This window comes from Polyodon spathula, chromosome 28 (assembly GCF_017654505.1).
Source record: "Polyodon spathula isolate WHYD16114869_AA chromosome 28, ASM1765450v1, whole genome shotgun sequence".
NCBI lineage: Eukaryota > Metazoa > Chordata > Actinopteri > Acipenseriformes > Polyodontidae > Polyodon > Polyodon spathula.
The window spans coordinates 747,690-762,226 of NC_054561.1; the positions used below are offsets into that span (position 1 = coordinate 747,690).

General features: G+C 45.7%; 1 protein-coding gene and 2 non-coding genes across 3 annotated transcripts; 2 read left to right on the forward strand and 1 right to left on the reverse strand.

The window, feature by feature from the left end:
• Positions 1 to 2,979: 2,979 nt before the first annotated feature.
• Positions 2,980 to 12,122, reverse strand: LOC121301864 (LIM and SH3 domain protein 1-like). Its single transcript, XM_041231538.1, has 7 exons — positions 11,770 to 12,122; positions 8,328 to 8,422; positions 5,988 to 6,072; positions 5,406 to 5,513; positions 3,942 to 4,080; positions 3,578 to 3,678; positions 2,980 to 3,178 (listed from the first exon to the last, which is right to left on the reverse strand). The coding sequence occupies exons 1-7, from the start codon at positions 11,836 to 11,838 to the stop codon at positions 3,005 to 3,007; spliced, it is 771 nt and encodes a 256-aa protein (XP_041087472.1). The 5' UTR covers positions 11,839 to 12,122; the 3' UTR covers positions 2,980 to 3,004.
• A 571-nt stretch (positions 12,123 to 12,693) lies between these two features.
• On the forward strand, positions 12,694 to 12,765 carry trnac-gca. The gene has a single exon. It is a non-coding gene; the product is annotated as a tRNA-Cys (tRNA).
• A 402-nt stretch (positions 12,766 to 13,167) lies between these two features.
• Positions 13,168 to 13,239, forward strand: trnac-gca. The gene has a single exon. It is a non-coding gene; the product is annotated as a tRNA-Cys (tRNA).
• The last annotated feature ends 1,298 nt before the right edge of the window (positions 13,240 to 14,537 follow it).

Sequence of the window (14,537 nt, forward strand, 5' to 3'; positions counted from 1 at the left end):
TGTAGAAATGAATACGCATGCTCCAAGAAATGAATACGCGCGCCTGTAGAAATGAATACGCATGCCTGTAGAAATGAATACGCGCGCCTGTAGAAATGAATACGCATGCTCCAAGAAATGAATACGCGCGCCTGTAGAAATGAATACGCATGCTCCAAGAAATGAATACGCGCGCCTGTAGAAATGAATACGCATGCTTCAAGAAATGAATACGCGCGCCTGTAGAAATGAATACGCGCGCCTGTAGAAATGAATACGCACGCGCCTGTAGAAATGAATTTGGAGTGAAGTATACAGCGTAACTTCTGTCGTCTCACCCAGAATTTAAGGGCAGCAGTAAAGGGTTTTTTATGTTATTTGTATATGTATTCTACTGTATTGTGTATTGCTATTTATACAAAATAACACGTGTGTGTCATTTGTAAAAAAAAGTAGAATTATGATCAGAATTCGCTAATTGGCGGGGAGGTACACCATATATTTCACTTAATTTAATGACAGTTTTGCTTTGGGTTAAACCCAATAAATAAATAAATAAAAGCGCCCTCCAGAATGAAGTTGTGCCCCAGAGCCGCCCCCGGGTCCCTTCGCGCTGGTAATAAACCTGCACGCAGGCCGCTTCCAGCGCTTCTTACGCTGGGTCTAGTCACTCCCATCTGGGCTATGAAGCAGCGTAATTTAGATCCGCCACGGCCTCTAGCTTATTAACAATAGACCAGCACGATGAAGCAGCGAATCTGAGGAGATCAAAAAACACACAAACAGCAACGCAGTCGGGTTTCTGAGTAAAAATGACAGTTTTATTGAGTTTGAAGAGACGAATCGGTACATGTCTAGCGCCGAATAACAACAATGGTGCTAACTGGAATCATAGTAGATATGACAGGAATGTAAAAGTACATGCTGGAATTCACAACAAAATCAGAAAAAAAATCAATTGGCAACAAACAAGGCAATATTCTTATTTACACGGATCTATACCGAGAGGAATACAGGAATGAAAGACACGTTTGTATTCTGTTGCTGCTCGACAATATGGTATTTATTTCTGTATTTATTTAGAATGAGGCTGGATGGCTCGCTGAAAGCAAGTCAGCTCTTGTGTTTTGGCCTGACACACTAGGGGGCGCTGTGGCGTTGTGACCTGCACTAGCTTAAACAAAATAACCTTGTGCTTTAAATCTCACGAATAGCCCACATTAACCCAGTCGCTGGGGTTTTCTCTTTTTTTAAACGTGCTCTTTTAACCGTTTCGTCCCCCACGTTTAGGCCGGTATATAGAAGTTGCATTTCTAACACCCCCCCCCCCCCCCCCACCCCCCCCCCCCCCCCCCCCCCCCCCCCCTGCACTGTCCTGCTGTCCATGCGGGAGAGACTGGACACACACAGGACAGGGAAATGATTTGGACCTGAACTGTTCCTCCAAATGTGAAATACTTTTTTTTTCTTTCTTTCTCAAGATTCTACCTGTGACTATCATTTTATTTATTTAAAATTTATATATATATATTTTTCGAGTATGGTTTGATTTCTATAGATTAAAATAAATGTATTATAATTTCCTCGCTTAAATGATTTTATTTTTTTTTTATTATGTCACAGTACAGTGTTGAATGGCAGACCGTAAATCAATTAACTGCACAGGAGAGATGCGTCGGGAGGACTGGCGGGGAGACCCTTTTTACCCGGAGTTCCTATGGGAACTTGATTAATTTACCTTGTTTTTAACACTCCTAGAGTTTCAGGGATGCAAGTGCAGCTTTACCATTAATGCTGTATTTTCAGGCTCCAATCTCAATTCACCGAGCAGATAGATAAGGCGGTCCCCCCTGAACGATCCTGCAGCATTACAATAGAGGGGTACCCCCTGTATAACCTGGATGAACACCGAAAGCTCTGTTTATTGAGTGGAGTTAACACAGCTGAACTCAGTGGGCTTTCAGCGAGTGCTTTATCTATACGAGACAAATACAACATGGAAAAAGCGCGTTTAAACCTTAGCTGAGAATATTATAACAAGGAATCATTTATATATATATATATATATATATATATATATATATATATATATATATAATATATATATCTATATATATATATATATTTAGTTAGTACCCATGCTCCGGAACGAAAATTATATTTAATATTTTTATTATTTATTTATTTTAAATGTTTGTTTTTTTTAAAAAAAAAAAAAAACCTTATAAAAATAGCTGCTAATAGCTGCCCAATCACATCATTATGATCATGAATAATAATTACACTTACTTCCACCTTTAAGAAACACACATTTCCTGGTACATCGTTTTTCACACAGAGATTAATGTCTGGAATGTTACACTGAACTGGAATGATCAGAATGAACCCCCGATTCAGTGATATGGGCTGAGCCGAATCAATGGACCTGTTAAATGTACAGATTTAACAATGGAATATTTAACCCTCTCTGTTCTGAACCGTTTAAACATAGAGTAGATACTGTTATGGATTATTATTATTATTATTATTAATTATTATTATTAATAATACAATGATTATAATACACAAAGCAACAAGCAGTCAATGCGATACACTGGAGAAGAAAAAACGCTTCAGCTCCTCGCCAGCAGGGGGCGGCAGCTGTCTGGGTTGAAGTTTAAAGCCTCAGTTCTTGACAGAGAGGGTTAGGATGGGGGGCAGAGGGGCTGAAGCAACACTCTGCGGGATCCTGGGCTCAAGTTTAGGTCATTAAGGTTTTTTGTTTGGTTTACTTTACGCAGGGCAGCCGACCCACACGTCATAAAGCAGAATAAAACTGCAGCTGTGAGAGGCTGAGCATCTCGAAGATTTCTACACATTAAAATAGAGGGGAGAGAGGAAGGGAGGGGAGGACAGACTGGTGAGGAGGGACACTGAGGAACCAAAAGAGTCACTAGAGAGGGAGAGGAGTAGAGAGGGTCCAGTGTACTAGGGAGTAGGGGGGGGGGGGGGGGGCCAGGGTCCAGGTCACATGCCCCCCCCCAGGTCACATGGTCTCCACGTAGTTGGCGGGCAGCATGCCCGTGTCTCCGGTGCGCTCCACCGTGCCGTACATCCAACCGTCATCAATCACCTGCACGTTCAGGATGACATCACCGTCCAGGAACGAGATCTCGTCTTCATCTGCTGCAGCATAGTCATAGACCGCACGATAGCGCACCTGAGACAGGGGAGAGGGGGAGAAAGAGAGACAGAGAGATTAAGGCTGAGACCCACTTCATTCAGCACAGTGAGATAGAGAGAGAGAGAGAGAGAGAGAGAGAGAGAGAGAGAGATACTCCCTCAGGCTGGCATGCACAATGAGGGGCTTTCTGCTCCAGAGCTAAGAGGAGAAACTGCACGCCTTTCTGGGGGAGAGGAGAGAGGGAGCAGTGATAGCTGCAGAGTTTGCAGCGTCTTGTCACAGGGTCAGACTCATAAATAGCATGCTCTTTATTTCATGGCTGTTCTTTTGCATTTTCGGATCTTTGGCAATAACTCAACTTGTAATTCTGAAAAAGTGATTGAATATGAACTTAAGAGAGAGAGAGTGTGTTGGGTGCAGAGTGCAGGTACTTACCCCTCCACTGGAGGGAGCAGCAGCACGGGCCGGGGCTGGGGCTGGGGCTGGGGTGGCAGCCGACTGGGGGAAGCTGTAGGACTGGGGGCTCTGCTGATAGGCTGAGAGAGAGACAATAACGAAATCAGATACTACCCCTGAAAACTATACACTGCAGAGGGCCCCACATGCTGTCGTTTGTGGTCTCCCCCCCCCCCCCCCCGAAAACACAAGAAACAGACACACTGCACTGTTTAAACATACTGGTCTCTGCAAGGACTCTGTCTCTCCACAACAGTGAAAAAAAAAACATTTTGTTCTGCAAACAAAGTATTTAGGATTCCAGAACCTCTTTGGGGACCCTGGTTTGCCCACCCACATTTACCCGAAGTGCTGGGCTGAGAGGGGTGTTGTGGTTCTGGGGGTCTCCTGAAGATGGCGCCGTCTTGAGAGTTCCTCCTCTCCTCCCCCCCCTCCAGCGGCCCACCCATCCGGCTCTTCTCAAAGTCTTCATGGTACTTGATCTGTGTGGGGGAGGGGAAAAAGAGAGGTCTGTCACACACTTGTAAACACCCACAGACGCACCCACACACACAATGCAGGACTACAGCAACATTAGGAGTCTTAAGCCCTGTTCACACTGGCATGATCTCCCAGGTCAGGACCTGGTCTCATGCGGGTCGGGTTCGTGATTTCACGCTGCTTTTGACAGAGAACAGTTCACCTGGGTGACAGGCGCAAGCACACAATGCACAGATCAGTGCCCCGGAAGCAGCTTGTTACTGACACTTCCATCCAAGCTTCCCTGGATTGAACCATCGGCACAAATGTTGATTAGAGCAAATGTTTCTTCATCCCGGCTGCAATGTGGCTCGTGCTGCGTCTCAATAAACACAGATATGGCCAAACAGAATAAACAGAAACCTTCACACTGCCAACGCAATAACAAACAGTGCATTTTGTCTCGTTCAACCCGGGTCAAAGCGTGTCGACCCGAATCCTGAGGTGGGTCACTTTGAGGGGGGTATGACCTGGGTACGTGGGATTGTGACCTGGGTCCCAGCACGAGTAGGAGTGCCAGTGTAAAAGGGGCTATATGTATCTAAAGCAGGGCTGGAAATGAGACTCCCGTTGCACAGCAGTTTCACCCATTCCAGGTTTTACTGCCAGCTTGATCAGCCCCAGTGTGTCTGGATAACAAGCTCAGGTGTGTGTCTTATTAAACTCCTAGTAAAAACAGTAACAGATCAAACTGCTCTGCAATGGGAGTCTTATTTCCATGCCTGCTATTTCCAGACCTCATTCATGCACTGGTTTTCCTGTTTAATTATTATTTTTTAAGACACACTTCTGGTTCTTTTCAAGGATTTCATATTTTCCTGGACACTGACTGGTGGTGCACTTCCTGCCTGCGTCCAGCAGGTGGCAGCAGATCTTCAGCCCAGGAGCAGAGCTCAAGGAGTCTGTTGCCATTTTTGGAAGTAGAAGCAAAGAGGAAATGAGGTCACCTCCTGTCACGTGACCCTGGTGAGGTACATGAATTGCTTAACCCTTTCCCCACCGCACTCAGACAGTCACAGGAAGAGAAAGTCACACACACACAGGGAGATGAAGGGAGAGAGATAGAGAGGAAGACTGGGGCAGAGGGATTCCAGAGAGAGATAAAGAGGCCCCCTGACAACCCCTAATCTCCAGTCTCCCTGACGGCTGGGCTGGGAGTCTGACTCTGATGAGTGGTGTGAAAGCACTAATCAGACAGCAGTTACCACACAGCCATTGCAATTAGCAGTGAGCGCAGACTGGCGGAGGAGGGAGGAGGGGGAGCGGGGTTAGGGTTAAGGGAACGCACGTTGCTGATCTGGTCCTGGGTCTTCTTGATTCTCTGCAGCTCTGGAGTGTCTGACACCACGCTGAAGCCCTTCCCCTTGTTCTTCTCAAACTCCTCCTTGTAGCGCACCTGAAACAGAGAACCGAGTCAATACAGAGAGTCAATACACAGGGTCACTACACAGAGAGTCAACACACACAGAGCACTGCTTCAATCCATTAGACTTTCAAGACAGAATAATTTCACACAGACATCGTTGTAATATTGCAAGACAGTGTGCATGTCTCAGTTTGTGTGTGTGTGTGTGCTTTGTACGTGGCGTGCCTGTGTGTGCGTGTGGTTAGCCAGGGCCTGGCCAGCTTGCACAAGTCTCGTGGAAGTCCGCTCAGGCTCTGTCTTCATGTTTTGATCACTCGCTCGCTCACCTTCCTGTCAGCTGCTGAAACCACAGCCAGAGACACTGCCCGCCATAACACACACACACCTCCTTATAAGGACCTGTCGGTCTCAGACTCAGCGGGAAGGTAATCTAACACACAGCCACAGGTATGCATTCTCAGAGGAGGGAGTAGAGAGAGAGAGAGACACACACACACTCTGTACCTGGCTCTGCCGCTCGCTCTGCTGTTTCAGTCGCAGGTTCTCTGGAGTGTCGGTCACCGTGGTGAAGGAAGTCTTGGGGTAGTGACTGAAAACAAGCAGAGAGAGAGAGAAATCAATGGCAATGGCCTCTACATTGCTGTATCAACTAAGCAGAAAGCAGACAAGTGTTTCAGTGCACCCCATCCCCACCCCTGCGATGTGCCTGAGTGAGTAAAAGAGGTGCCAACTCCCAGCCCCCATCATACAGCTCACCCTGCTCACTGTGACTGGACTATACAGCTAACCCTGCTCACTGTGACTGGACTATACAGCTAACCCTGCTCACTGTGACTGGACTATACAGCTAACCCTGCTCACTGTGACTGGACTATACAGCTAACCCTGCTCACTGTGACCCTGCTGGACTATACAGCTAACCCTGCTCACTGTGACTGGACTATACAGCTAACCCTGCTCACTGTGACTGGACTATACAGCTAACCCTGCTCACTGTGACTGGACTATACAGCTAACCCTGCTCACTGTGACTGGACTATACAGCTAACCCTGCTCACTGAGACTGGACTATACAGCTCACCCTGCTCACTGTGACTGGACTATACAGCTAACCCTGCTCACTGAGACTGGACTATACAGCTAACCCTGCTCACTGAGACTGGACTGTACAATAATTAATGAATTAAGTATATTAACCTCAGTAAGCTTTGTGGTACAAACACACCATCGTGTTTGTTTACAAGTGTTTCAACCCTGGCTCACACTGACATACAGCTGTGAGGTAGGTTTGACTGACCATCAGCACTGGGAGACAGTAACACGCGTCAACAACACTCCAGTCTGTTGTTTGTTGTTTCTCGCGTGGGTGTTTGTGCATAGTGGACCGTGACTCTGTGCATTCACCCACAGCACAGAGACACACACACACACATACACACACAAATAAAGACTCTCTCTCTCGCTCTCCTATACAAATCTGCAATGAGTTGCAACAGAACCTTGTTCTGTTGAAACAAACAAACTGTCTGTTAAACCAGGAACAGCAGCACAGCTTTTCAGGAGAGAGGGGGCAAGAAAACTAAATATCAAAACACCTTGTGTGTGCGCGAGTGCGTGCGTGCGTGCGTGCGTGCGTGCATGCGTGCGTTACACGATTAAACACAGCATCCGCTTTGATGTGCAGTGACTAATTTCCTTTGTAAAAGTTCCCACAGTAAAAGCAAGCATTGTAAAATACAAAGAGGTCTGGTACAGCATAGGGAAGCATTGTAAAGCACAGAGAGGTCTGGTAAAGCACAGGGAAGCATTGCAAAGCACAGTGAGGTCTGGTAAAGCATAGGGAAGCATTGTAAAGCACAGAGAGGTCTGGTAAAGCATAGTAAAGCACAGAGAGGTCTGGTAAAGCATAGGGAAGCAATGTAAAGCACAGAGTGGTCTGGTAAAGCATAGGGAAGCATTGTAAAGCACAGAGGTATAGGGAAGCACTGTAAAGTGAACTCCAGTGAGCTGTGCTGTGGTTTTGTGCAGCACAATACACACCTTTACATCATGTGAAGGAAGCATTGGGATTCAGGGCTCCACCCTGCTTAGTGTATTAACATTGTGCAGCTGTGCTGATGAAGGAAGGCACTGGCTGAAACGCCAGACTCCACTGCTTCGGAGCTTCTAGTTTCTCCTTCGAGTCTCTGATCAGGAGTCTGGGGTAACTGGGTTAACTGAAGCTGAACTGAAACTTAGCCATGTGTAACTCCCTCCCTGCCTTTCCTCTCTCCTCGCTCTCACCCCTCCCCTCAATCCCAGGGAATCCAAGTATCCCTGGGGATTTTCAGAGAGATGTCACTGGGGGCTATTGTGCTCTGGAATTCCCGGAATTTCCCTCCCAACGTTTGCAGGAGTTCCCAGACTTTTCATAGGACCTGAAAAAAACTCCAGCAGCAACACTCTACACAGAGAGCAACACTACACAGAGAGCAGAGAGCAACACTCTGCCCAGAGAGCAGACAGCACCAATCTGCACCCAGAGCAATAAGCAGACGTGAGGGTCTGACTGCTGAGAGCCGTGGCTCCGACCCTTTCACTGAAGAAGCCACCTGCAATGAGGATTTACAGCCTAACTGCCTCTGACCAATTAAAACACATCTCTCAATCCTGGAGAAAAAAAATGGCTAAGAAATTTTAGAGGTACAGACATCCACCTCAGTTACAGACCATTGAAACAGGTGTGTCAGTGTTAGTGTATCAGTGAGTGTGTGTGTGTGTGTCTGTCTGGGTGGTGCGTGTGCAGGGGGGTTAGGGTTTGTGTGCAGGGTTGGTGTGTGTGTGTGTAGCAAGGGGGTTACTCACGCGTTGCAGTACGGCTTCTTGTCGTAGCCTTTGTAATTCTTCATGTTGAGAGTCATGTGACACACCTCGCAGTGGAAGCATGCTTTGTGCCAATACTGCAAGATGAGAGAGGAGCAAAGGGTTAATGAGAGGAGACGGGCAGGGTGGGCAGAGACCCGTCTCTGTCTGTCTAGATTTCATTCTCAGCTGCAAGCTGCTGTTAGCGTCTTTGTTTTATACATAAAAAAACAACCCAAAGCAAGTGCAGCTAGGACTTGAAAAAATATCAAATGATATTCTGCACTGTTTAAAAGAAAGTAATAAACAGTTTGGAATAGTTATTAAAGTAAGTTTTTGAAAGTCAAGAATGCCATGCCTGGCTCTCTGAGCCCTGCAGGGTTCTCTTTCAACTCTCTCTTCTCTGGCTGGGGCTGAGCAGCAGGGCTGGGTTTGGTGAGCTGAGCTATTTAAGGAGCTGCAGCAGAGAGAATGAGGTGAAGAAACAAGTCCAGTGAAACAGAGGGGAAGTGAGCACACTCACCACAGAGAGAAGGACAGCACACACCAGAGAGAGAGAGACAGAGAGACAGACAGAGAAGGGGAGCACACACCACACAGAGAGAGAGAAGGGGCACACACACTGCAGAGAGACAGGGAGAGAAGGGGAGCACACACCGCAGAGAGAGGGGGGAAGAGGGAGGAGGGGGCCAGCACACACCATAGAGACTAAACAACACTGAGCCGGTGAGGGCAGGGGAAGAGAGGTGAGAGGTGAGAGGTCAGTCGTTGCTGTGAGAGAAGGGGGAGAGGGAGAGCCCCGTGTGTTTGGCCTGTTAATTATTATGGCAGATCTTTTATCAATAACTTCAAATCAATCACAAATGTAGATGTGAAAGTCCACAAGAACCCAGACAGACAGACGGACAGGCAAGTAGGCAGACAAGACAACAGCCACGCCCTCTCTTCGATTCCAGGGTTTAAAAAGCAGTCTGAGATTGACTGCAGCTGATGAATTGAGGAGAAGAGCTTCCCTGTGATAAACTTTGACCTACAGCGACTGAGGGAGCTGAGTCGAGCTGAGCTGAACGAGCCAAGGCAGGACAGCCAGAGTTTCTTTCTCTGTGTTTCAGTATGTTTCTGGATCAACACAAGGGAAACAAAATTACCAGCAGGAGCTTCTGCTTTCAAACCAGTTCTTCTTCTGCAGAGCAGAGACAAGAGCAATCCAAGCCAACCCAAACAACCCTATCAATTTTGGTGGTGATTTCGAGTTTATATATATATTGGTGAGCCACAGAGCACACAACCACAACACCCTCCTAATATATATATATATATATATATATATATATATATATATATATTATAGTATGAGGCCACCATATATGTGTGAGCCACAGACACACAGAGCCACAGACAGCCACCGACAGACAGTCACACACTCCACATGCCATAGTGATTCAAATACTCCCTCATGCTCGGGCTCTCTCTCTGACTCACTCATTCAGACTCGGCAGCACAGTGTCCCATTCATGCTGGCGGGTCTCTCTCTTTCAAGCTCTGCATTTACAAGCAAGGCTGCTGCACACAGGCTGTGCAATCTGGGACCTGGAGCCAGCAAAGGGGAAGGGGATGAACTTCCCCCAAACCAGGGGACACAAACTCACAGAGTATAGGGAATAAGGTCTTGTTAAACTCCTAGTGAAACCAGGAATGGATCAAAACGCTATGCAAAACGTTTCCCCAGGGTAGCGGTCCGTGGCCAGACGGTACGAAAGAGCCTGTCCCCGGTTCAAATCCCAGCTCAGCCACTGACTCACTGTGTGACCCTGAGCAAGTCACTGAACCTCCTTGTGCTGCGTCTTTGGGGTGAGACGTTGTTGTAAGTGACTCTGCAGCTGATGCACGGCTCACACACCCTAATCTCTGTATCGCCTTGGATAAATAAACACATCATAATATATCTGTATGTCTCGATATCTACCAATGAATCTGCTGTATTACAATTCTACAAACTCTCTCTCACACATACCACTACAAATAATTAACTGTCTCTCGCTATACCTTACAACACATACCAACACACAACCAAGCGCGCCTGCACAAGCTCATACACGAAACCCCCCTTATCTATCTACGCACCCACCCCTTTGTCCCTCCCGGGAGACCGCACTGAATCAGCTCTGAGTGTCTCTTCATTTTGCGGTAATTCGATTTGACTTCGATAATTCAATTTCCTTATGAGAGAAATTATGACTCGGCCTATTTGGTAACCCTTTCAAATAAACACAGCGAGCACGGCTAGCCAGAGGGGGGTAGCTATATCCTACCATACAGACAGGGAGCGGGCATAGCTGATTGTGTTTCCTGCGTCACTCGGGCAAGTGACGCGAACATTTCCACGAAGTGTCGCACCGTGAATCGATTCCAGATTAGCTTAATTTAATAGCTATTATTACCAGAAAAATGAACAGCCGCCTTGAATATATAAATATCCATATACACACAAGCCTTTGCGCTAGTACAGAAAGCCACAGTGTACGAGAGCGCACGCACACTGCGACGTGTACGGTACGTGCTATTGTAGGGTGCCTAAAACAATTATATTTTTTTTAAAACGATGCTGTCAGAAAGAAAGAAAGAAAATAAATAAATAAACTTATTTCCACGCCATTAACAGCCGACTCTTTCATTTCTAAAAATCGGAATTGGCACAGCATTACAATGACAATCTGGAGGCTGTAATTAAAAACAGACCAGGCGTGTGTGTGTGTAATTTTATATTCAGCACTGTGTATTTGATCTTAATCATCTTACTCCACAATTTACGCTTCTTAAATTACAGTGTGTGTGTGTGTGTGTTCGCCGTTGTGATGTTTTGTATCAGACATTGCGATGGCGTGTGTCTGTCGGGACTCGGGCTGTGGGGAGAGTTGCTGTATTTATTATTGACGGTATTTGAGAATTCACTGGCGGCCTGGCTCGGGCTCTTCTCGACAGGAAACTCACTCAAAACAGCCACATTTCTACACTTTTTGACTCTCAAAATGGCTTCTGATAAGATTGTATTGACTTGTGCACGACTGAACACACCGCCCTCCCTATTCCAAACCGAGCTTTTCATTTAAACACTGTCTGGCTGCAAGCAAACCGACAGACGTACCCAACCCACCCGGGGCCAGCGTCAACCTACTGCGCTTAATTCCGCTGCTAAACAAAACTTACCCAACACGCCAGTGAAAAACATCATTCACAGTACTAGCTTCACCGGTGTTAATGAAAACACACACATTATATATATATATATATATATATATATATATATATATATATATATATATATATATATATATATATTCTTGAAGATCCACACGCTCACATACACCCCGTCCCTCTATCTATCTCTCTATCTCTCTCACATACACACAGTCAGAAAATGGTTGCATGTCGAGTATTTATTTACCTTGTCCAAACAGTTCACTTTCTCTGTCGGATAAACGACTTTTCCACACCTGCCGCAGCTCGGGTTCATATTGTCCGGATTATTGGTTGTTTTTATGCGCGGGGGGTGTTTTGTTCACCACCAAAAAAAAAAAAAGTAATAAAGGGTGCGGATAGTATTTCTCGAGGTAGCTGTTTTTTCCCGTGGTGTTTTCGGGCGGCCGGGTAGATGAAACGCACGATCCCTGATCGGGAGGAATGAGGCGAACCAGAAGCGCGCCCGGGCACAGCGCAACACGGAGGAGGGGCGAGCGCGATCCACAGCAGCGGCCAGATCCGAGCAAGGGCTGCAGAGAGCGGGGGCGCGGAGAGGGACGTGTCCTCGCGTTTCCATTAGATAAAACAAGAACGCGTAAGAACTTGGGTTGTAAGATAGATAGACAGACAGACGGCTTATTGGACCGGCGTTTATGTGTTCATGTGTGTCCATATTTAAAATAAGGCAATTTAAACACACACACACACACACACACATATATATATTATATATATATATATATATATATATATATATAATTATAAATAGATACTGCCTATATATATATGATATATATATAACTTGCCAAGCCATATATAGGGTAGTTTCTGAGATGGTTAGATTAACCGCCGAGGCGCGCCCTCTTGTGCACCACTGTCGAATTACACCCCCCCAATTTCCTTTAAATGTAAAGCTATTTGTGACGCTGCAAAACAAATTTTAAATAATTCATACAATGAAAACAAATCAGATATTCTGTAAGGCGACCAGGATCTGTCACCGCGATGAATAATAAACCAAATCCACATGCAGGCTTGGGGTGCGTCTTGTTACACACGCTGACTTATCTGGGACAGCAATTACTTGGCCAAGGTATAACAGCGTAACTGTGAGTATTTAACTGGGAAGGGGGGTATAGCTCAGTGGTAGAGCATTTGACTGCAGATCAAGAGGTCCCCGGTTCAAATCCGGGTGCCCCCTCATTTTGCTTTGGCTTGATGTAGAATATTATTTTATTTTTGTTAACCAGAAGTCGGCCGTAAAGATGAGAACCATTTTATTTTAAAAACAAAATAATACAGAACGTTTCAAACCCGAAGAGGTCCGTGGATTCATCTCAGCTCCTCCGGGTCTAAGAAGCGGATTTAGCGCCGCACGTCAGTCTAGTCTAAATGCGATTGAATGTACAGTCAGCTGCCATGTAAATAGATTTGCATAGTTTAAATGCGGTGAAGTGCCACGTCTCCTAACCTAGACAGCGGGGCAAAGCAGCAATTCCATCTGTGTGGTTTTAGAGACACCTAGCGGCGAGATAATGCATAACCCTGGTTTAGTGCCGTAAACACGAGGCTGAGACACAGCGGCTGCGAGTTAATAGAGCGTGGGGGTATAGCTCAGTGGTAGAGCATTTGACTGCAGATCAAGAGGTCTCCGGTTCAAATCCGGATGCCCCCTTATCGGATATTTTAAATAAATTGTTGATTTTGTAAAGGGTTTTGTAAATTGTTCTAAAAAACAATTCTAAACCCTAATGTCTCTGTGTCTCCCCAGCCTTTCTCGCAGTGCTCTGCAGACTGAGTGAGGAGAGGAGAGCAGCCAAGTGTGCTGGAAAAACAGGGAGAGCAAGCACTGATCACTTATATGAATGACACCTGATACAATGTATACAATAGAGATCTGAGGCAGTGTGATCCCGTGATTAAAGTCCAGCGCTTGTAACCAGAAGGTCACTGGTTCAAATCCCACCTCTACCACTGACTGACTTACAGTGTGACCCTGAGCGAGTCACTTCACCTCCTTGTGCTCCGTCCTGCGGGTGAGATGATAAATCAGTGTCCTATTGCTAGTGACTCTGCATGTAATGCGCACATCACAGCCTGCCTCTGTAAAGTGCTTTGTGATGGTGGTCTGCTGTGAAAAGTGCTATATGAATATATACAATAGAGATCGGATGCAACATATACAATGTAGAGCTGATACAATGAGAGGTGGGTTGATGTGTGAAGATGTCCTGCTATGAACACCATGCACAAATAACCCTGTATTCATTGAATTGAATCTGCTCGACACTCCCAAAGAGGAGTCTGCATGGCGCGATATTACACTGCGCACACATTTCATCTCTCTCATTTCATCCCTCGTTCTTTCCCTGTAAGGGTTAACCGCGTGAGGCGATGGGATGATGTCAGCGGGGCGGGGCTATGCAGAGGGACAGGTAGACAGGTGGGCAGGGAAAGAAAGAGAGAGGTAGAGAGCCTAGCGCAGTTCCTGTTTGTCCCCACAAGAGGGCAGACTGATACTAAACAAGCGGCACATTTGCATGCATTTATACATTTTCATGAGTTCCGCTATTTTTTCACAGCGCGTATAATTGTAATCTTAAATTTGCTACCTATGTATCTATTTTATAATGGAGAGATGTTGTTGTTTTTTTTTTTTTTTCTCAAAGTTATGTCAGGGCAGCTTCTCGAACTCCATAGAGTTAAAAAAATTCAAAACATGGAAAGCCTGATCGAGCGGGATGTAATCCATTTGAACTGGATTTCTAATCATTTTCTTTTCCTGTGGTAAACATTTAGAAGGATTCTGCTAGTTTTTCTTACATTGTTTTTAATTAGGCCAGTTCATGTGTAATGTAATACACATGTAAAAAAAAACAAAAAAACAGAAAAACAGAAAAACTAAACCAACCACATTATTTTAAAAGCATCTGTTTAATTGTGTTATGTTTTGTTAAAAAGACAACTGTGTCT

What these genes read in the sequence shown, in the direction of transcription:
- LOC121301864 (XM_041231538.1), bottom strand. Translation starts at nt 11,838, where the DNA reads ATGAACCCGAGCTGCGGCAGGTGTGGAAAAGTCGTTTATCCGACAGAG. An exon ending in AAGAAGCCGTACTGCAACGC is followed by an intron (nt 6,073 to 8,327) that starts GTGAGTAACCCC and finishes GCTTGTTTTCAG; the next exon opens with TCACTACCCCAAGACTTCCT. An exon ending in AGAGCGAGCGGCAGAGCCAG is followed by an intron (nt 5,514 to 5,987) that starts GTACAGAGTGTG and finishes TCTCTGTTTCAG; the next exon opens with GTGCGCTACAAGGAGGAGTT.